Genomic DNA, 22,343 nt, shown 5'->3' on the forward strand with positions numbered 1-22,343 from the left:
GGAAAACATTTTTTACTTCCTTGTTTTGTGACAAAAAGTCACGTGATTTCCCTCCCCTAATTTACATATGCAAATTAGGATTCGGATTCGGTTCGGCCGGGCAGAAGGATTCGGCCGAATCATATATATATATATAATAAAATCGATTTTATTGACTCACTGAAATACAAAATCCTGAAAATAATCATTTTTTTCCACAATGCTCCCTCTTTATTATCCTAGCACTATGTCACAATGGATCAAATTATATGAATGTGTTTAAATATCACCCTCACTCATACTTATAATCTCAAGTCTTTTCTTCAAGCACGTGATATATGAAGAGAGCAATGTGATATTGCTGTGTGAAAAGGAACACCTGCACAAGGAATCTACAACTTCATGAAACATATGGATCAATAGCATTCAGTCTTAAACACCAGACAACAAATGTGTAGATGTGTGTGTGAAGGTAGAGGGCTGTGCCAATCACACCAACCAACAGCTGGTACTGAATGCACCTCCCCATCATGCCATCTATCCTTATGGGCTGGGACTCAATCGTCTAAACAATTACCTAAAAAAAAACATTAACCCATGTATGAGTGTGTATTTAGCGTATGTTTCTTTCTCTCTATAAAAACACACACACAAATATATAGGCACTTTGTGTATGAACTGTGTATATGTGTGCTCAGTATGAACACCCTCTAGATTAAACGCCTGCATGAGATGGATCTGCTGACCATTAGTTTCGGTCTGTTTGTTGCATTGTTTCTTATTATTCCCCTCTTCATACAGCACAAGAAAAAAGGCTAAGATCCTGAATGCTGGGCCCTTTCTATTTACATTTTCCCCATCACTTACCTCACAATGGAAAAACCTGAATGTTTTAGAAATCAGTGAGAATTATGTTGGGTCTTCAAATAAAATCATAAAAACCATTTGTATGTTTGAGTGCCTGTCCAGTACTGTATCATTGAGTTGCATGGGAGCAGTCTCTGAGTGTGTGTTTGTGTGCAGTATGTGATTTTTTTAAATATATATATATATATATATATATATATATATATATATATATATATATATATATATACACATGCTTCACATCTATGTAGTGAGTGTGAGCAGTACATATGTACATGAATCAGCATGTGTTAGTGTGTTGAAAGAGTACATATATGTATGCGTGTAGTATTCAAGAACATCAGTACATGTGCATTTTGTGTGACACCAGAATGTGTGTAGAATTCTGTGTGCACAATGCATTGCAAGGTAAAAGCAGTATATGTTGTGTATATGCAGAGTATATGAGTGTATGTGCTGTGTATGAGTGAGCAGTGTGCAGTACATGTGTATGTAGTATTTTTGAGTGTGTGCAGCATGTGTGTATTACATACATTAAGTGATACAGGCTTTTTCTTTCTGTTTTTTCCCCATCTCTCTTGTCATTCAGACTGTGTCCTCATTATCTCCTGATCAATAAATTGAGTCTTCACAGAGATGTGAGGAGGAAAAGCAGCAAGAAATAAACAGGAGGAGTAAAAGGAGAGGGGGGAAGAGAAAACGAGAGAAAGGTAAAATTGACATCTGAAGTGAAAGGGTACCCAAAGAGATTAACAAGGGTAGATACAAAGGGGGAATTAGAAATACCATTTTAGAAAACAATAAAGAGAATCATGGGGGGGGGAGAAACAGCATGAGTTTGGGCTACAGGTATAGAAAAGTGAGGGAGGCGAGAGTGAAAGAAAGAGAAAGTGATTATATAAAGAGAACCATACAAAGAGGTGAGATAATTGAAATTTACAGCATGGAGAGGTGAGAAGTGGAGAAACAGGAATGGGGGGAAAAAGGAAGAGAGGAATACAAGAAGAAGAAAGAACAGAAAGGGGTGACAGATTAGAAAACAGAGAGACTGGCGCTGGAAAAGAGGCAGAAATGAGTTATGGGAAAGACAAAGTGAGAGAGGTGCAAGACAAAGTGAGAAAGGCGAGAGACCAAGAGAAAAGAGATAGGAGGGGTAGACAGAATGAGTGAGTGGGAGAGAAGACAGTAATATTAGAGGGGAGGTGAGAGACAGAGTGCTGAGAAGAGGAGGAGAGAGGGCGTACAGGTGAGACAGAGGGGACCTAATTGCAGCAGAGGACAATCCTGGGCAAGTAATATGAAAGAAAGTGCAGGTGTGAGTCTCACAGAGGGAAGGCATCTGAAAAACAAAATTTAGGTGCAAAAGGGGAGGGACACACAGAGAGAGGCAGAGGAACTGCAAACTGAAGGAAAAGCCAGTCAGAATCAAAAGAAAAGTATCGAGGGAGATCAGAAGGCAGAAAGAGAGAAAAAAAAGATAAGCCAAGAGAGTGATAGGTAAAGAGAGAAAGCAGAGTGTACAGAGGGCAAAAAAAGATGAAAAGAGGCATTGAAAGAGTAAGGGAGAGATTATAGAATGAGAGGGGGGGAAAATCAACAGAGGGAGTGAGACAGAGCAGTGTTGACAGACAGAAATTAATCAATAGGCAGACAGGAAGAGACACAGGGAGAGGAGAGACAGAGAGGCACTGAAAGAAAGAGATACTGTTTTTAAAAAGAGAGGGAAAGAAGAGAGAGAGTGAGAGAGGCAGGCAGCTAGAGGAGAGAGATATAGAGGGAGAGAAGAGGGGGAGGGAGGGGGCATCCATTTTTGTGGCGGGGATTTGAGCTGCTTTTGTGTAACTCTCCCTGAGAGATCGCATGCTTGATGAAAGGCCCTTAGAAAATGCAAATTGCAGCACGCATGAAAAGCACAAAGAGGCATCTCGCTGTCCCTGCCATGGGTTTAATTCTTCACCAACCACGTAGCACTGACGTCGGGAGCAGATAATCTCTTCTGTGGCCGGGAGTAGTGTGAGTATAACACACAGACTTTCCTGCTCGGGGAACACTATTTTAGCCATTTATTAGCACTCATTGGCGCCTGCCTGCTGCTAGCGCTGCTACTGCTTCTCGGGCTGTGCGTGGAGCAGGGAATGGGCTCGCTTCATTTCGGGACATGTTTTTGTGTGTTTGGACTTACAAAAAAGGCAGCCAAAAAAATGGAATTATTGGGAAAAAACTTAGCAGGTGCAGAGGGGAGTGAAGGGGAAGGGGAGGGGGAGAGAAAGGGAGGGAGAGAAAGAGAGAAGAGAGAGGGAAAGAAGGAGAGAGGGAAGCGGAGAGAAGGGGCGGAGAAACAAACGGTGTGAGAGAGAAGGAGAGAAAGAGAGAAAAGGGAGAGAAGAAGAGAAGGACGAGGCCAGAAAGACAGAGGGATGATAGAGATGTAGAGAAATGCGGGATGGGAACAGACACCGACAAGAAGAAGACAAGTGGCCAGAAGCAGAGGAAAAAATAAGGCTGATTAGGAAAGAGTCCCTATACCGGCGAGGAAACATTATAGGAAGAACAGTGCAACTTTTTTTAGCTTAAACTGTGTGTGTGTTTTCTGTGTGTCTGTGAGCTGGGGAGAGGGAGAGGGGGGGAATGTGAGAATAAAGGAGGGAGGGTTAGGGGAATGAGAGGGGCTTTGTACTGAGAAGCAGTGGGGGGGTGAAGAGAGAGAAGGAGGGGGCACTACAGAATAAGGTGAAAGGATTTTTGGGCGAAAGAAAGAGAACTGGAATAAAGCAGCGAGGGGGCAGGGATATAGTTTTAACCCTTCGGACACAGGACTTGTGACAGGGCAACTTTTAGCAAGTCACAAAACCCCTTCACTGCCAGCGGATTCTGCACAGAAGTGAATTAAGGAGCAAACTGGCAGTCAAGAGGTTAAGTGGGGTTCAGTAACGGATGGGATCTCGCCACCCGCCCCACGTATACATGCCCGCCTGTCTGTCTGGGGCCTGGGCAGGGAGGGGGTAGAATGAGGCCTTGTGATTTTCTGTCTCTCCCTCTCTCTGTCTCTATTACATGGCTCAGTGAGTCTGAGTAATGAATGTGTGATGAAATTACATGGGCACACACACACACACACACACACACACACTGGGACACATCCACACATACAATCAGACACATACAGGATCACATACAAAGGGTACAGACATAAGCACAATACCTTGCCACATGTACACACACACACACACACACGTACATATGTTACACTGTATATACAATCACAGGGGTATAAATAATCCCAGGAATGGGGATTCATATTCACAGACACACCAGGGAATGCTATCTCAGACCAAGAATACACACAAAGAATTGTGTGCACAGATACTGATATAAATAGGCACAGACACGCAGGGCACTAACCCGGACACATAAGGATACGATCACCAGTGAACAGACATACTTATAGGGTTTCATACGCAAAAAAGAGAATGACAGTAACAAAGCAGAATGTATATAAACAGGATATCCTGTTAAATACACCACCTTAAAACAGCACATACAGAAAGTCAAATAATACAAGTGTATATGTATATGTGTGTGTGCGTGACAAACAGGATTTTGCATTAATAGCACAGCTATTAATTCAAAGCAGAAATGGGCTATACATAACACAGAAGCACCATAATTGTATAGCTGTATATTTATAGCTTATATTACACAAATGCATGTAAGCGTTTCCACTATTTTGCACCTGGTTCTGCTGCTCTAAACTGTAATTTCTGGATTTAAAAATAAATCTATTTAAAAGGAATGATAGGCTTGCATATGCAGAAAACTACACACACTCCTAAGGAGTCAGACACAGAAATATATGCTCTTAGGGATATGTACAGAATATATGGACACAGTTAAAATAATCCATTTGGGGATGGGGGGTACAGATCTGCAAGGATTAAGGCCTTGTGGACATTGGTTTGTGTTGTGTGCAACAAATTACAACCACTTGGGGTCCAACAGATTGAATTTCACTTGCATTTTAGTACAATAATGCCCTATTCGTATCATGGCAGGCAAATGCAAAACTTCTGTACATCACAGTCTTGTTAACTGAACCTCCATAATCAATATAGTTCATCAATTATCTTTGTGTGGAATGCTACTATGTATGAGCCCTAAAAGTAACCACACACCTTCAGGTATCCAACCAATTTTGAATCCAACAGATTTTGTAAGAAGGGCCATGCATGGTGATGGTCAAATACAGGTTTTCAATTTTGTCTGATATGCAGTGGATATGTTTGCATACTGTGTATGTTCTGTGAACCCCAACAAAAAATAGTGCTTCAAAAGATGACAGTTTGTAAAGGGTTTGCCTATCAAATTGCGAGATGGCTTGTAAAAAATGACGCCTAATGGCCAGATGTTTGGGCAGTATGGTCAAAATTTGCCAAATTATTTGACAAACTCGGATTTAAACATAGATGGGAATCTACACAAAAACACTTTTTGACCTTTTTTGGGTTAACCCTCTGCTTACTGGCAGCGGTATCTGAAGACACGTTGCTAGACAACCAGTTTTTCTTCCCATAGGGTTATATTTAACTTGCAAACATAGAATCTACAGTGCTGACATGTTAGTACATCTGCATCAACTCCATAGATTCTACCTTCTATAACACACAAAAGGTTAAAACAATCATAAAGACAGTTTATGTTGGCACAAGTGGCTATTGAGGGAGATTAGTTGGCCATCGACAAATAGCCTCTTCTTTGGGCGACTAATCTCCCACAAATGCCTTCCCGTCGGCTAGAATGTACAGTAAATCGCCAGCAGGATGGCACTTGGATTGCTTCGTTTTTTCGAAGTCGCTCAAAGTTGCCTCACGAGGAAGCAAATTACATTCTAGCCGACGGGAAGGCCTTTAGGGGAGATTAATCGCCCAAAAAAGAGGCGATTTGTCACTGGGCGACTAATCTCCCCCAGTTGCCACTAATGCCACCACGCTAAGAAACTTTGGCACAAGACTAATTTCATCAGTCTACCCTACCGGGAAATTTCCTTAAAGGGGCTGTTCAAATGTAATTGAACCTTTAGTAAATTGTTGAAAATCTAGAACAATTTCCAAATGGTCTTCATTTTTTATTTGTTGTTGTTGAAGTATCTCCTGTTTGGAATATTAACGACTATCAGGCTTGTAGGGTTCTATGTACCCTTGCAACCAGACAGTGGTTAGGAAGTCAGAATTGAAAATAAAAAGAAGAGAGCGTCTATAAAAGGATACAAATTAAATAACATTAATAGCAACAAAAATGTAGCCTCACAGTAGATCAGATTTTTGGTTGCTGTATTAAGTGACCTTGAAAATCAGAAAGAACTTTGATGTGCCTTAGTGGATATTCATGCATAGTGAAAATGTAGTCTTTATATCTAAATGCTATCTTAGAGCACGGTGTTTCTTTCAAAATGACTCCCTAGTTGAGTACATATATATATACATACAGTATATAGTTCCAGGACCAGGCAAGAAAGAAGGCTGATGCCAGTTTAGGGGCTGATTCTCCACCTGCATTTTTCCATAGGCTAAGAATCAGACCTGTGTTGCATTAGCCTTAGGGGTGTAGCTAAATACCCATTGGCCCCAGTGCAAATTTAGCAGCTCTCCTCAAACAAACCCAAAATATTTTAAGTCTCTAGTGACTACCAGTTTCTGCATCCCTCTTTCCCTTACTGCCTATATACCTTAAAACCTGCAGATATTATTGGGAAAAGGAGTTGTCTTAATGCAGATTTTTATCAGCGAGTGATTATTTGAGCTCCAGACCCCCTTAGGCTCATAGAGATTCAATACTCCTTTTAACATCCGCATACCCAAACGCCCCAATTTGGAACTTTAAACCTTGACAAAAATTCAAATAGATGATCAGATGCATGAATCTTGAATCCGCTTGAATCCGCTTGAATCCGAAAATACACCCATCTTAAACCTTTCGAGGTCATGTAGAAGCCAATGGCAGAGGTCCATTGAACCATTTGATTCAAGCTATTTCCAGGGTCTCAAAAAAAAATCTAGTTTTTTCTCATCCTTAAAATAGATTTTTGACCAAAAAAATAACCTCAAAAACTCGAATTTTCATGGAAAACACAAATCGATCCTGAATAAATAACCCCTTGTGTGTTGGCAATACACTGGAATGTAACTTGTAAAAAAATATATACAGATGCATACACCCAATACACAAGGCGATTAAGATTCAGGCAAAAGTATATGAACCTGCTCCCTGGGATTAAATAAAGTGTGCACAAATGAAACTGAATTAATTCAAAGTAAAATATATAACTTCCGGAAGTCATACATATACCTGCTTATGGAACTTAAGGGACCAGTTTAGTTCTTGATGATATCCCCCAGCCACTGGGCTGGAAAGGCAGTCAAGAGGACCCTGGTGAATTCTAGTTTATTTACCAGCACTTCTATATGGGACACAACCATAATGGTATATACAAACCAGGAATCCGCAACAGGACTTCCCATACAATCATTTTGCACATCATCTAGACTCATGCTCACCAGGATTTTCCTACATCTAAACATACTTGCTTGAATAACTCCAGGAGGCATATGCAAACTCACTGGACATGTCAAACTTCTATGTATATACTTATTATAAATGTTCCCAGTACATCAGGCACTGGCATTCCGTAAAAGTGTAGCATAGCTACAGCCATGGGGAATCCCTGCAGGACACTCCCAGGCCTGAAAGTTTCCCATCTAGTGTAGACTTGAATATGTTATTGAAGTTGCCATATCTAAGTAATACTAAACATACATCCATATGCAATATTTGCACTAACATTCCATACCCTACAGTCTACATGTGCATCACAAAGTTCTGGATTCCCACTTTTAGGAACTTCCATTTCTTATTCCTTCAAAAAAGCACGTGGTCACATATAGGCCTAAATTCAATTCCATGAGATAAACTTTATGGTTTGTGTTGTGCAAACTCCATTGAAGTTTATGGAAAAATGTGAATTAGGAGATTTTTTTTCATTGAATTGAATCTGGTCCATATCGACAAAGAATCATACACAGCCATCATGGCAACTCAAATTAAAGTTAGGCCTGCACATAGAAAAGTACCAAAAATGGATATGTTGGGAATTATGTATGGCCTACTGTATATGTTTTGCTATTAAACATGTCACATAACACCTAGAGGGTTATTTACTGAAATCCAAATTTAGCTCATATTTTATTAAAAAAACCATGACCAAACTCCCATGCTCGATTTTAGTAAATTTTTTAATAAAAACTGGGTTTGATCGGATTGCAGAAAAAAGCAAACAAAAACCCGAATCGCTCAAATTTCTTGGGCTTTTTCCCAAATTGCTCGAATTTTTTGAGTTTTTGCTCGAAAACCCAGAGAAAGTTAGATTTTTTGTCTAAACCCAGGGCAGACCGTGAAAACTTCAAATTGGGATAGGTGCATCTCCCATTGACTTATACAGGACCTCGACAGGTCTGAGATGGCGGATTTTCAGATTTGGGCTTTTTGTAGCATTGGAGTATAATAAATCTAGAAAAATATTAATTTTTTTTTTCTTTAAAAATCTAGTTGATATTTTAACATTCGGATTTTAATAAATAACCCCCCTAATGTAGCCAGATAGCACATTATCCCTTGCAATACATTTTTATTATTTTTAAAAGAGAGAATTATATTTATTAATAGGATTCTATGTTTGTATTTAGGTAATCTGTTGCCTCATGCTTTTATAACAAGTACAGCATTTTCTAAGCACTTTATGCTGATTTCCCTTTTACATTAGGGCACCTTTGGTTGTTAGAGGATGATGGGGATGGTAGTCAAGGAACAGCTGTCATTGTATTTTTCAGATTCTTTGTAAAAGGGCTTGATCATATCATATCTAAGTTTCAGTTCCTTATATAGTATCCCCTGTCCCAATTGCTAAAGCTCATTTATTTTTCTCTCATAGTTATACAGACCCCGAAGCCACACACACAAATACCTTGTTTCTTGCTTTCTTTCCTAATTCCTCCCATATGGATTTCTTTGTCTCCCCTGAGTCATGCTATTATGTTTTCTTTAGTTACTAGCAAGTTTAGAGTTGGGTGGGGGGCAGGGAAATTCAGGAATGTTAAGTCTTTAAACAACAAAAATGATGTAAACCGAAATGACTAAATTTTGAAATTTCAGATGCTAAACGTCTCCCAGCCCCCGGTCAGGTACAGCTTGAGGAATTATTATGCCAATAATAATGTTAATTTTATGAATAGGAGGTTGGAGGTTTATTAATAAAGTGAGTGACTGCTGACTTACATTTGTCAACTATATGATATTCTGACGGTAGGGGTGTTATTTACTAAACCTAGTTTTTTTCAAAAAATTGAAATTGAGTTTTTGAGGTGGAAAAAACTTTTTGAGGTTTTTGCTAAAAATTGCTAAAAGCCTGAATCTCAAACCTGCCGAGGTCATGTAGAAGTAAATGGCAATTGTCCCTTTTACAATTGCCCTAATTGTTCTGGCTGGGTTTCGTCCGATAATCCGAAAAATTTGGGGGTTTCAGGTGATAAAAAAATGTATGACTGGAATCATACACATTTTTTGGATTGGACGCCCAAATCACTAGATTTTTTGGGTTTTCGATTTGACGCCCAAATCACTAGATTTTTTGGGTTATCACTGATAACCCAAAAAATCAGGTGATTTGGGCATCAAATACAAAAAATGTGTATGATTACACAAATATGAGTTTGGAGTTTGGTCGAGCTTGGTTTAATAAAAATATAAGATACAAAGTATCTGTAGTTCATCTAAAACTCTCTTTTAGAGAAAGAATTGAGATTTCCAAAGCTTTATAATGAAGTTCAAATGTGGTTTTAATTTTTTTATATATTTATAGGGAACTGGTACAAGCAGCCAGTGAGACAGAATGAATGTTTAACCTGCACAGGGATAAAAGCTAAAACAGGAGGTTAGTGAGTCATCACCTTAGTTGTACACAGGTAGACTGCTAATTTAGCACCTGTCACTAGGGTTGCCACCCGGCCGGTATTTTACCGGCCTAGCCGGTAAAACACCTGCCAAGGCCGGGGCTGGTATTACAAATTTACCGGCAATGTAGCTGCCGGTAAATTTGTAATACCCTTAAAAAGACCCCTCGGCCCGCCCCCAATCGCCTGTAAACTTAACTTGTCTATCGGTTTTTGGCCGTGCTCCGCCCCTTTGTGTCACAACCCCACCCTCTTTGACGTTACGCCACACCCCTTTTTGTACCCGCCCCCCCACCAGCCGGAAAAAAAAATTGCAAAAGGTGACAACCCTACCTGTCACCCTAATAAATAATTCTAAATTATTTTCTATTGTGTTTGTCAAGCAAAATATAACAACTATAAAATTATTTAAACCATATATTGGACACTGTAATTAAGGCAAGCTCTACATCACCCCAAAATCTTGTTTATACACCAGAATAGGGACCTTATGTCCATGTACTGGCTGCACAATAAGATGGTGATGAGTGAGGGGAATGTGAAGAAAAAGTGACATCTAGGAGGTGCTGAATGGAAAGTGAAAGTTATTGCCTGCCCTGCATTTGTGCTTGAGGCATAGAGGAGGGGCAGGCAATATATGATTGACAGGTGATATATGCATCTATTAATAGAAAAAAAAAAGTTTCATGTTTAATTTGAAAATGATTTTTATTATACAGCCCTTTATGTTTGGGTGACAGCCCCCCTTTAAATGAGGTTGTTTTTTTATAGAGAGGATCCCTATTTTAGAAGCATTGTCTGTCAGAAGACCTGGTTGGATGAGGCCAATTGAGAGCATTGCTCATATTCTTTTGTTACAGGTTAGATTGAATTATTTCCCACTGTTTTATGAACATTTTGACTGATTGATCATTTTATTGTAGTACAGGTATGGGATTGGTGATCCAGAATGCTCAGAATTATGGGAAGGCCATCTCCCATAGACTCCATTTTAATCAAATAATTTACATTTTTAAAAAGATTTCCTTTTTCTCTGTAAAATAAAACAGTACATTGCACTTGATCCCAACTAAGATATAATTAATCCTTCTTGGAGGTAAAAATCCTGTTGGGTTTATTTAGTGTTTAAATGTTTTATTAGCAGACTTAAGGTATGAATTTCCAAATTACTGAGAGACCCTTTATCTGGAATTCCCAAGTTCCCGAGCTTCTGAATAACAAGTCCCATACTGTATTACCTAAAGCATAATTGACTTGTTAACCTTCAGTTGCTGCCTTGCCCTCCCAAAATATGATGCTAGTGCCCAAAGGTTCAACTTTTTGCACTCCCAGAATGGAACACAAAGGTTTGTGGCTTTCTCTGTATCCAGCACTTACTGTACAGGAGGCCCCTAGAATGTGCAAGGCAAGACTACTAGGGGCACAAGGTGTTTGGGAGTAGTGATGTGCGGGTCGGCTTTTTTCCATACCCACCCTCCCTCCACCCGAGCCCGACTTCCGGGTCCAATGAAGTCACAAAAGGGAAATGCTGGAAGCCAGCATTTGTAAGGTCGCGGGCGACCCGGAAACGGGGGTGCAAGGTCGGCCCAAACCAACCCGACCCGTGGGCCCCGCAGGTATCGGCTGGCCTGCACATCACTATTCGGGAGCTCTGTACAAGGTAGGGCAATAGGGCAGCACTTACCCTAATGCAGGCAACCATGCCCAGATTTGCATTAACACCATATATCTCTGTACATAAGTAAGGTTATAATCCCCCTAATGCTTGCTGCAGCCCAACATTTTCAAATGCATTGTCTTCATACATTTGCCCTATGGCCAAACGATCGGAGCACAACGACAGGCATACCAGCCAATGGGACGAGGACCACATTAAGTAGCTTATGCGGGTCCTCTGGCGGGAAAATCAAACCTGCCCGATTGAGATCTGGCTGAATTTTGGCCAGATACCAGTCTGGGAGGCTGAGGGGGCCCATGAGCTGCTGAATCTGTCTAAAGGACCCAAATCTGCAGCTTAACTCTGCACTGATAAAATTGATCTGTCTGTTTCAGAAACACTACTATAGTTCATATAAACAAGCTGCTGTGTAGCAATGGCGGAAATTGTAAAAGGCTATATGGCACAGGTTAACACCATTATGTTCTACAGAGCTTATCTGCTATGTAATTGAGCCTTTTTTCTTTGAATGGCTGCCCTCATTGCTACACAGCAGCTTATTTATATAAACAATAATAGTATTTCTGAAGCAAACACAGCAGTTTTATCAGTGCAGGGCAACACTGCATTATATTTTTATTACTTTAAAACACTTATTTTTTTGATGTTACTGTTTCTTTAAGGTGGCCATTGACACACAGATATTATTGTAGGAAACAAAAGTTTTTTGTTTTCGCTGCGTGTATGGCAGGAGACAAGCTGACCGATATCAGCAAAAGACTTGTATATCGATCGGATGGTCGGCTGGGCAGGTAGGAAAATTATATCAGACGAGGGTTTACTGCTGAACCTTCAGATGCAGGTAGAATTCTATTGTTTCTACTTGAAGGGTCTGGACAACAATCTCCCTGAACTGCCTTCCCCCTGCCCTCCGCCAGCTAAAATGAAAATAGCCTGGGGGAAGGCACACGCGGCACTTCGTTTTCCGAAGTCGCCTGAGGTTTCTTTGTGAGGCAACTTTGGAAAATGAAGCGCAGTTCTGGGAGATTGTCGCCCCGAATAAGAGGAGATTTGACTAATCTCCCCGAATCTGCTCGTGTGGCTAGACCCTAAATGTCTGTAATGAAAACCAACAATTATGGTTGCAGGAAAGATTGTAATTGTTAAGTCTATTGCCACCTTTAGTGTGTATAAATTGGAATTGCCACATGTAAAACCAACATACCATCTTCCACATTTTCTCACTGGATCACTGAGAGACATTGCCCTTATGCAAAGGATATCTTTACCATGGAGGATTTCTTTAGCATGGAGGTGGTGAGAACCTCCTTTTTAGAATATCTAATTAATGAGTTGTGGAGTAAGCACTGTCTGAATAGAAAAGGAACTTAATGGTAAAGGTGCACAGCCAGCAGCATGATATACAGCAATGTGAGAAATGTTCTGGGTGGTAAAAAGGTTGAGTGTTTCTCTGTGAAAGGGAATTCTCTTTATTATGTATGTTATTCTACGCATTCTTGCTCATTTCCATACTGATAGAGCCTTAACCCTATGTAATACATTTAATGTGGAGTTGTTGTTGTTGACAGGGAAATGTCACTTTCTAGGGGAATGAAAGTTTGCCATTAAAGCTAAGAGGTGAAAAAAATATTTGCACGCATCCTTATAAAAACAATTTTGCTATTACAGATAAGACTGCGGGAATAGGACAGCAAATAACTAGAGGTGGTTAGTCAGCTTTCATTTTTGAAGTCAGAACTGCTAGCATTATGAGCTGACACTCTGATCCTGTCTTTATAATGTAGAATGACTCAACCCTTTTACCATTGCAGCTGCTTCCTATTATTATATACATTCTGATTCACCATCTTATCCACGGACAGAAATAAACTAGGATATGTAGAAACACAGCAGCATTCAAACCTACAGGGAATAAGTAATGTGTAGAAGCAGGAAAAAAAAAATGTCAGTGTTGATACTGCAAAATTCAAAGATCCATTATGTATAGTATGTAAATGCTACTATTCCTTGTTAGAATTTGATATACAAAACACAACCTGTGCTGCTTTCAGCAGACCTTCAGTCACACAGCAGTAGCCTAAATACATATCTTTAAATGCTAAGATATTTTAATTAATGTATTGTATACAGATATACAGAGACTTAGGGGGCTAATTTAGGGACATATTTATAACATTAAAATTTACACCACAATAAGAAAGCAATTTGTGGAAAAATGTATTTCAAACTAATAAAGTTGTGCCAGTACCATACCCACATTTTTGTTTGTGCATAAATTCCATAAATAAAAGTTATTTTGCAGTTATTTTTCACCTCCTGGAGCCTCGTCTATGGGAGTCCATGGAAATAAATGGTAACAAAAAGCATTTTACTACGTCTGCTAGTTTCTGCACGTTTTCTACAAGTGGTTACACTATCGCTACAAAGGTTTCTAAAAAAAATACAAAAGGAAGAGGATTGGCCAGATTATAAATCATAGGGTCTAATTGTGAAACACAAAACTTTGCAGTGTAGGGAATCCGTAGAATGCTTGTACAATTGATATTGAATGTGACATTCTGGAAAATCACAATGAGTCATACAAATTCTGTTTGCTTCCCTCTTTAGGAGACCGAGCAATCACCGCTCCCTTTGGAAGAGATAATACCATATACCTTAGCAATGGACTCTATCCCTCCCCATCTCTGCCATTCCTCTCCAAAGAGTTCAACCTCGTCTCCTGTGAGCCCTTTGCCTTTGCCACAAGTGATGCCTCAGCTAGCAAATAGACCACCTGCATCCCCACCACCGCCATTGTCTCCTGTTCACATATCTCCCCCTCCTGCTTCTAATTCTCCCACTCCCACTGCCTCTTTACCTCACGTGACTTGTCTTTCCCTTTCCACTCACAGTTCATCTCCTCTTGCCCCCATAAGCCCTCCTGCTGCATCTCTTCCTCTTTCACCTTCAACAGTTTCTCCCTCTCCCTCTCCAGTTTCACTTTGCCCAACAACTGACAGTATGTCTGCTCAAAGAGTAACACTCTGTCCTCCTTCTGTATCTCCTTCCCCACCTGTAATCCCTCTCTCTCCACCGCCACCACCTATATCACCCTCAGATGATTTTACTTCTCCTGAGCCTGCCTCACTCTGTCCCCCTGCAGTTTCTCCTGCTCCTTCTCCTCCTGCAACCTCAGTGTCTCCATCTATTCCAACTATGACTCCCTCCCCACAAAATCCAGAATCCTCTCCTATTTTTTCTCTTCCTCCAGCCTCTCCCTCTCCACCGCCATCTTCCCTCTCACCCTCCCGGGCATCCCCATCTCCTACCTCTCCCCTGCCTTCCCCTTCAGCCCCAGAATCCCTTCTTGGACTGTCTTTTGCTGATGAAGAACTGGATCTTCAGCGTCATTCCAATGGCTTTGCAGATGGAGCAGGCTCAAAGTCACGCCAGTTCCCATGCAACATATGTGGAAAGCAATTCCGTTTTATTAGCATCCTGTCACTTCATGCAAGCACACACAGGGTACGTGGACCCCTCACTCTGGGTCGTGGAGGCCCCAAGACTCAATATGCAGTGAACACCCAGAGGTCTTTGCTACTAGGGCCCCAATGCCAAAAAGATACTCCCTACTCTGTTATCAAAAATTCTACTCCTGAAGATGTAGAGCAGAAAGTTCCTTTATTGACCGTACCTGCTCCTCTCCGCCACCCCTGCCCTTTTTGCAAGGGCAAATTTCGCAAGGCAGCTGAGCTAGAGCGTCACCTGCGCATCCTTCATCGACCTTATAAGTGTCACCTATGTGACTTTGCTGCATCTCAGGAGGGAGAGTTAGTGGGTCATGTGGAAAAAAAACATGCTGCCCCCCAGCAGCCTAAACCTCTTCCTCCACCGTTGCCTACCCCTGCTCCCTCTCCAGCACTGCCCCCTGCTGAATTCAAGTGTGAGATATGCTCACAGAGTTTCACTCAGTCTTGGTTCTTAAAGGGTCACATGCGGAAGCACAAAGATTCTTTTGACCATCGATGCTCTGTCTGTGGACGATGCTTTAAGGAATCCTGGTTCCTAAAAAATCATATGAAGGTACACCTGGGCAAGATAAAGGGAGTTGGGGGGCAGGATCCGCCTGCTCATCAGCCTCCTCAAAGTGCTCACACAACCACATCTTCGCAATCACCTCCTTCCTCCAGACTTCTTGGGTATCAAAGCTTTTATTCTGGCCTTCTCTTGAGACTTCCACCTCCTGGAGATGCCACGTGTTCCCAGATGCTACAAGCAACTGCCAGGGCAGTTCAGGGAGGAGAAGGTAATCAAGATGGATCTGGAGCAACTGGACGACTTCAAGCATTAGGAGTCATGGGTAAGGGAGCTTCATCCAGGGTTTGCTAAATTAGGGCTCTTCTGGAATCGTACTGAAAACTGTTGGCTATTCAGGTAGGGCAGTTAAATTTACGATACCATGCCATTAACATTCCAAATACTTTTAAACAGAGCTTCTTAAGAAGCATTGTTTCACAGTAATTGGATTGTTTAAGAATTTTACTGGTTGGAGAGAGGAAAGAAACGGCTAGAGGATTGAACTACAAGGACCCTTTGAAAAAAGAACTTTTTCATACCATAAACCCTGCCACATAAAATAAAATTGCCCTATATTTTTCTACTTTGTCATATTAAATCACTGGCATGACCTGATGCTTGATAACAGGGAAAGCTTTGCTGAAACAGGGAAAGTGACAATAAAAATTATCCATATTCATGTTATCCATATAGTCCTCGAGTGGATACTTCGAGCACTCATAATTGTCAAGACCTTTATATCTCCTAATACTGTCCATGGTCTCTGGAACCTGTTGACACATTCAAAGTTTACTGGTGTCAAATCATTGAAAGTAGTGGAAAAGATGCTTCTGACACTGGCTTCTTAGAACCTTAAGTAATTTAATATACTAAAATAATACAGAAGCTATTGTATTTCTGCATTACGCTCTGAAACATAGTCATTGTAAAATTCTACCAACTTTTGATTTAAAGAAAGGATAATAAGCGCAAGCCACTTTATGGCAATACGTAAACGAGGGGGGGGGGATTGATTGTGGATCCTGGAATTTCCAGATTCTAAATGTTTTCTCAGATCTTCAATCTGTTCATGAAATATCTCTTCCATAGATAAGAATGGATGGAGTGTTAATGCCTCACAGGCTGAGAGATCTCGAGGAACATCAGGTAGAGACTGTCCTTTCTGTGCCAAATCCTTCCGTTCTTCTCACCATCTGAAAGTACATCTTCGTGTACACACAGGTAACCGTTGACAATTTCAGCATGCCTTGCCTACTTTATTGTCCAAATTACAGCATCTTCAAGAGTATTAAACCCATAAAATGCAAAATGTTAGTCAGTAGGCTTTTTTCTTTATATCTGTATTTAACTGAATACATTTGTAGACAAATACATTTCAATAAAATGGGAGTAAAAATACAGTGCAATGAACAGCCATCTATCTCTATAAGACATAGGTAACATCTTGGCATCAGCTTAAAACTAATGACATATAATGCTGAACATATTATATAAAAATAGAAAAGGAAAAATCTTGTAGGGATGAGGAGAGGGGTACGTGCCTGGCTCTCATCTCATGTACAATGTAATTCTCCTACCGCACACCTGATGAAGGGTGGGTCTTTCCCCCCCGAAACGTTGATGTTTGGTGGCTGAATAAAAGGGGATAATCCCCGACTGCACTAATCGGTGTGTGTGCGGATCCGTTTCTTTTACACGTTGGTCTCATCTCATGTAAACAGGCTGGCCAGTTATGACAGAATCTGCATGGGAAGGTGACTTGGGCAATGAGATTTATTTTAGCCATGTAAACAAACTAAGTGTACCAATTTATTATATCCAACTCTCTGTAACAGTGACCTAACAGAAGAATATGAATGCAGTAATTGAAGTTCAGTTCCAACCAGGGCATTATTTGTATGGAGTTCACATTCTCCCCATGTCTATGTGAGATTCCTCTTATGTGTCTGCCACAGTCCAATAAAAAAAGCAATCACTGAAACATACCCAGTTAGTGTGAGTGTGTGTTCAGTATGGGGCTTTAGATTAGCTCTAAAGGGGAAGGGACTAATGTGTGGTGCTATATAAATACTGAGAGAGAATAATAATGCAATCCACTCATTTATTTCTGTAATTATTATTTTTAAGCAATTCAGATATGTATATCTCAGTTAAATAAACCATTACATCACTTAGGGATTATAAATGTACCTCGGTTCAATAGATACATTTTTTTTTAGATATATATATAAATATATATATGGTCTGGGCCATGTTAGTGTCAAGCAACAGAAAGGTTGTTGGTTTATCTGCTAGTTATATTTATGTAAGAAATGTAATCGTTTTTCTAACTACTGACTGTTAGGGGGTTATTTATTATTTAAGTCCGAATGCCAAAAACGTTTTTTTTTTTTTTTTACATAAAATCAGAATTTTTTTAAAAAAGGTTTTTAATTTTAAAATCAGAACTTTTATAGGGAAAAAAAACCTAGCATTTTTCGAGATTTATTATATCTCGAGAATGGAAAAAGTCAGAAAATCAGGCAAAAAAACCCTTTTTGGGAATGAGCACCAACAAATCAAGTAATTGGGGAAAAATATATGAAAAAATCGTACAATTTGGATTTTTGCTTAAATTTTTTGGCATTTGTCCCCAATTCCATTAAAGCATGCTTTTTAACAAATATATAAGGTACAATCAAGGATTCTAGTTTGCTTGGACTTTTTTAGTTAAAATAATGTGGCGTTTGATAAATGAGGTCTTTAGTTTTAAAGTGCACAGTGCAGGTACCAAGGGATATGTGCCTAAAGCTATTGGGTGTTTGCTATATATCTTATACCTGCTTGTCATTTATTTACCATTCATTTATTTATTTAACCCTTGAATTGGTTCCTGTAAAGCATGTAAAATATGTCAGGCGACAATTGTTAAAATTCTCCCCATATTTTCTTTTCCCGGGCTACTTTTGTTTTTTGGAAAGATGAGGGGAAAACTGGGAGCAGCAAGAGCAGCTCTTTCTATAGAAGTCCTCTTAGCCTTTGCATGCATTTACTATAGCCCCCACCCACTCGAGCACCATCACCCGGTGCAAGCTTCCTTTGGGCCAGTGCCAGTTGCCAATACACAAATACAAGTGCTGACCCAAGGACATGAGCAAGCAGACAAGGCTGGTCGGAGAACAGGAAGTGCAAACATGACAGGAATAGATACACTTCAGAAACACATCTTTAGTATAATACGCTTTCTACATCTGGCTCCTGAATCAAAAACAAGAGTCGGCTGACATTTTAATATGGCCTTATACTAACTGTAAACGTTGAGGAGTTTCCATGTTTATGTCCCACTGAATGTTATGCAGTGTTACAAAGAACGTATCCTCCCAGCCCCCAGTACCTACAGATAAAGAACATTGTTTCAGTTGTTCCATTTATAATGTTTGCTTATGCCAGACAAATCATCTGTTGTTTTGTTTTTTATGATCTGCCTTTGTATATTTGATTAACACAGAAGTATAGTTGTGATTCATTGAACACTGCATATTGGCATATACGCAGTGTTCAATGAATCTTTCCTCACTTGCTGAATGGTGTGTCTCTTTTATTTACACTCTCTTTTCCCATGCACAGGCGAGCGTCCCTATAAGTGCCCACACTGCTCTTATGCTGGAACTCAGTCTGGCTCCCTGAAATATCACCTGCAGCGTCATCACAGGGACTCCAAGCTCTCCTCTGGTGTTCCCCTGAGATCGAAAAGCATTCAGTCGGTTGCTTCACAGCAGGACAGACTTCTGCCAGCAGTGTCCACTGCCTGGGGGAGTTCCTGCACTGATCTTTCTCCCACCTGTGAGGATGGAGCATCTGTTCCTCTACGCCTACACGTGTCTGAGGCACAGGGTTCTGGTACATATCCCCGCTTAACTGGGAGAGGAGGGCAGAGGAGAAGAAGTCCTTCACATTCCCCTGCTAATGGGAGAGCAGACCATGAGCCTCTGGATTTGTCCCAAGGAAATCCTTTCCACCGATGCATGTACTGTCCTTTTGTGACTTCAGTGGGAGAGTTGATGAGTCTCCATCTCCAAGTTCATCATGGGAGGAGATCTCGTAGGAAGGGAGGTTACATTAGAGGGAGGCCTAGGCCTGTGCTATCACCTGAACCTCAAGGTCCTAGTCTGAGTGATAGCCCAGAACCCTGTGATAGCACTGAGTGATAGGAAACACTACAGGGCAGCTGGGAACTGAAATACCCCATTACTGCCGACATTCCATTTCCCACAAGCAAAGAAATAGCCAGAAAGCAGAAGAGAAAGTTAGGAATTGGGTCAGAGTGTTGAGTTCTCCAGAAATGGAAAGTGAAAGGAAAGGCAGCTACAGATGAAAAAAGATTGGATTGGGCAGCAGGAAGATATGAAGGAAAGGTCAGGTTGGATAATGAGGTGGTAAAGAAGTTTGAATCGCTTAGCATGGTGAGGCAGAAAGTGGGTAAAAGGAAAGAACAGAAAAGAAAGCGAGGGTGTAGGAGTGATGTAATTGTCAGTCGTGTCAGAGAAACAATGAAACAATTTATACCAGAATATGAGGAAACTGCTATTCACGGGCCAAAATGACAGGACATGATAATAAAAGAAAGACAGAAGTAATGAATGGGAGGGCTATGCACAAGACACAAAAGGGGCCTAGATTTAAGCTGCAGTGGGAAACCTCTAGTCAGAATCAAAACTCCAATTCAAAATGTACACTACAATAATAATGCCTCTGCAATCTCTTTAGATGACAGGTACAGTAGGCTGCTTTTTGTGGTCCTGAATGAACGAGGAGCATTTACAAAAAGACTGGAATGGCAGTATTCTACTTTAAAGCATAAATAGTGGTCTATGTTTTTTCCATGGTGGTATTAAATTGTGCTTATTATTGTGCTTATTGTACCACTTGTGAGGCTCTGAGAAACAAACAAAGGACTATAGAATAAATATAGCATAATGGGCCAGTAAATGCCAGATAGAACAAGGGATCTTTTTTCATATGAAAAATAGGAATGTTGTTGCATTACTAGCAAAATAAGTGCAGACATACAACAATAAAACAGAATACAGTAGAACCCCCATTTTACGTTTTTCAGGGGACCAGAAAAAAATGGTGTAAAATCAGGGAAATGTATTATGCATAATATATAGGTGGGACCACAAAACAACAATGTGAAATGAGGGAAAACCTAAAATCAGGGGATGTAAAATGGAGTTTCTACTGTAATAATATTCTGGTTTAACAAAGTATGAAGGCACAGCTTATTGTGAGCTGCTATGTGAGCATAAGGGATAAACAATTGGAAATCGATATATGAGGCTAGTATGACCACAGCGGGATACCCTTGAAACAGAATTTTGCTTACTAGATTTTCCACTGCATCATAAATATAGGCCAGAGCAAGCAAAGCAGGCGTCAGATTGCCAGATCACTATTCTTCGACAGGCATTGTTCTGCAAGTACATATCTTATTTGTGAGACAGGCGGATGAGCTAGGAATAGGAGAAGAATGTTAGTGTTAGAATGAGAGCAACAACTAGGGTAGAGTTAAGAAACAGTACTAAGGTAGACAGTAGCAGCGTTGATTTACTTTTGCCCTGGGGGCTTTCCCTCTGGTTCATGGTTGTTGCTAAGACTTTATTTTTGATAATTTGGATCGATCTCCAGAACCAACTTCGGATAGACAATAATTTTAAACCTTCACCATTTGTGCCCATTCCCCCATATTATTAGGTTTTAAGCTCGAAAGAGCACATTTTCACATTTAGAGATTTCTATATTTTTTTTATTTTCTTGTAGAAAAAAAAAGAGAAATAAAAAAAAGTTAAAATAAAATTTTGTTTGAAAGTAACAAAAGTAAAATGAGTGCAATCATTGAATTCAAATCAGCAGTACAAGGGGGTTAGCTGAACAAGCAGCTGGGCAGTTACGTTTGAATTCTTCTTTATTTTATGTGCACATAGCGTGTCTCTATATTTTTCATTTATATAGCATGCTGTACATCACAGCAGACAAAGCAAGAGGACGCCGTGATAGGTAGATGCCCCTCACTATCATTATGAGGCCTATTTATTATGCTGTGTAAAACTAAATCCGCCAGAAAAACGGTGTAAAAAGCTGTGTAAAATGATCACGGTGTGTGATCATTTATACCATGCAAACACCAGATTTTCGGCCGTTATTTTACATTGCTTCAGTCCTTTGTTAATACGTTCCAGCGAAAGTTGCTCAAAGAAAAAGCTTTAAAAAAAATGACGCCATTTTTACACGGTGATGCCTGGCAATTTTTGCCAAATTATTCCGCCGTTTTTTACATCACATAATAAATCTCCCCCTATGTGTGTATGTCATAGAGAACACACACTGGGGCAAATTACAACCTGGGCAGTTACCCATAGCAACCAATGAAAGGTTTACTTTCATTGTTCGACCTGCAGGTGACTGAAAAATGCCATATACTGATTGGTTGCTATTGTTTACTGCCCAGGTGCAAGTTTGCCCAGTGTTTATAAATGAGCCCCAGTAGTATGCTCAGCTGGGAAAGAAATCTCTATTATTCTATTATAAAACAAACATGGGAAATATACAACTACCATAGGTTACGGGAAGTATACAACTAATATGGGTCATTAGAAACTGCAGCTACAATGAGGTAAGGGAAACAAACACTTATTATTGGATAAATAAATATAATGATATATACAGCATGGGGGAAAGGAAACCTGCAGACACAGTGCTATAAATACTACTGACCACAGGGACAC

At 40.2% G+C, this 22,343-nt stretch overlaps 1 protein-coding gene across 7 annotated transcripts; it reads left to right on the forward strand.

The window, feature by feature from the left end:
• The first annotated feature begins 1,860 nt into the window (after positions 1-1,860).
• znf219.L (zinc finger protein 219 L homeolog) lies at positions 1,861-21,430 on the forward strand. 7 transcript variants are annotated; one of them, XM_041565622.1, is made up of 7 exons: positions 1,861-2,859; positions 9,755-9,826; positions 10,617-10,705; positions 12,216-12,314; positions 14,131-15,862; positions 16,669-16,800; positions 19,186-21,430. In XM_041565622.1, the coding sequence occupies exons 3-7, from the start codon at positions 10,664-10,666 to the stop codon at positions 19,764-19,766; spliced, it is 2,586 nt and encodes an 861-aa protein (XP_041421556.1). In that variant the 5' UTR covers positions 1,861-2,859; positions 9,755-9,826; positions 10,617-10,663; the 3' UTR covers positions 19,767-21,430. The 7 variants fall into 7 exon arrangements, with proteins under 7 accessions (XP_041421556.1, XP_041421557.1, XP_018115690.1 ...); XM_041565623.1 differs by lacking the exon at positions 9,755-9,826; XM_018260201.2 differs by lacking the exon at positions 12,216-12,314 and having other exon boundaries at positions 2,599-2,859.
• The last annotated feature ends 913 nt before the right edge of the window (positions 21,431-22,343 follow it).

This window comes from Xenopus laevis, chromosome 1L (assembly GCF_017654675.1).
Source record: "Xenopus laevis strain J_2021 chromosome 1L, Xenopus_laevis_v10.1, whole genome shotgun sequence".
Classification (NCBI taxonomy): domain Eukaryota; kingdom Metazoa; phylum Chordata; class Amphibia; order Anura; family Pipidae; genus Xenopus; species Xenopus laevis.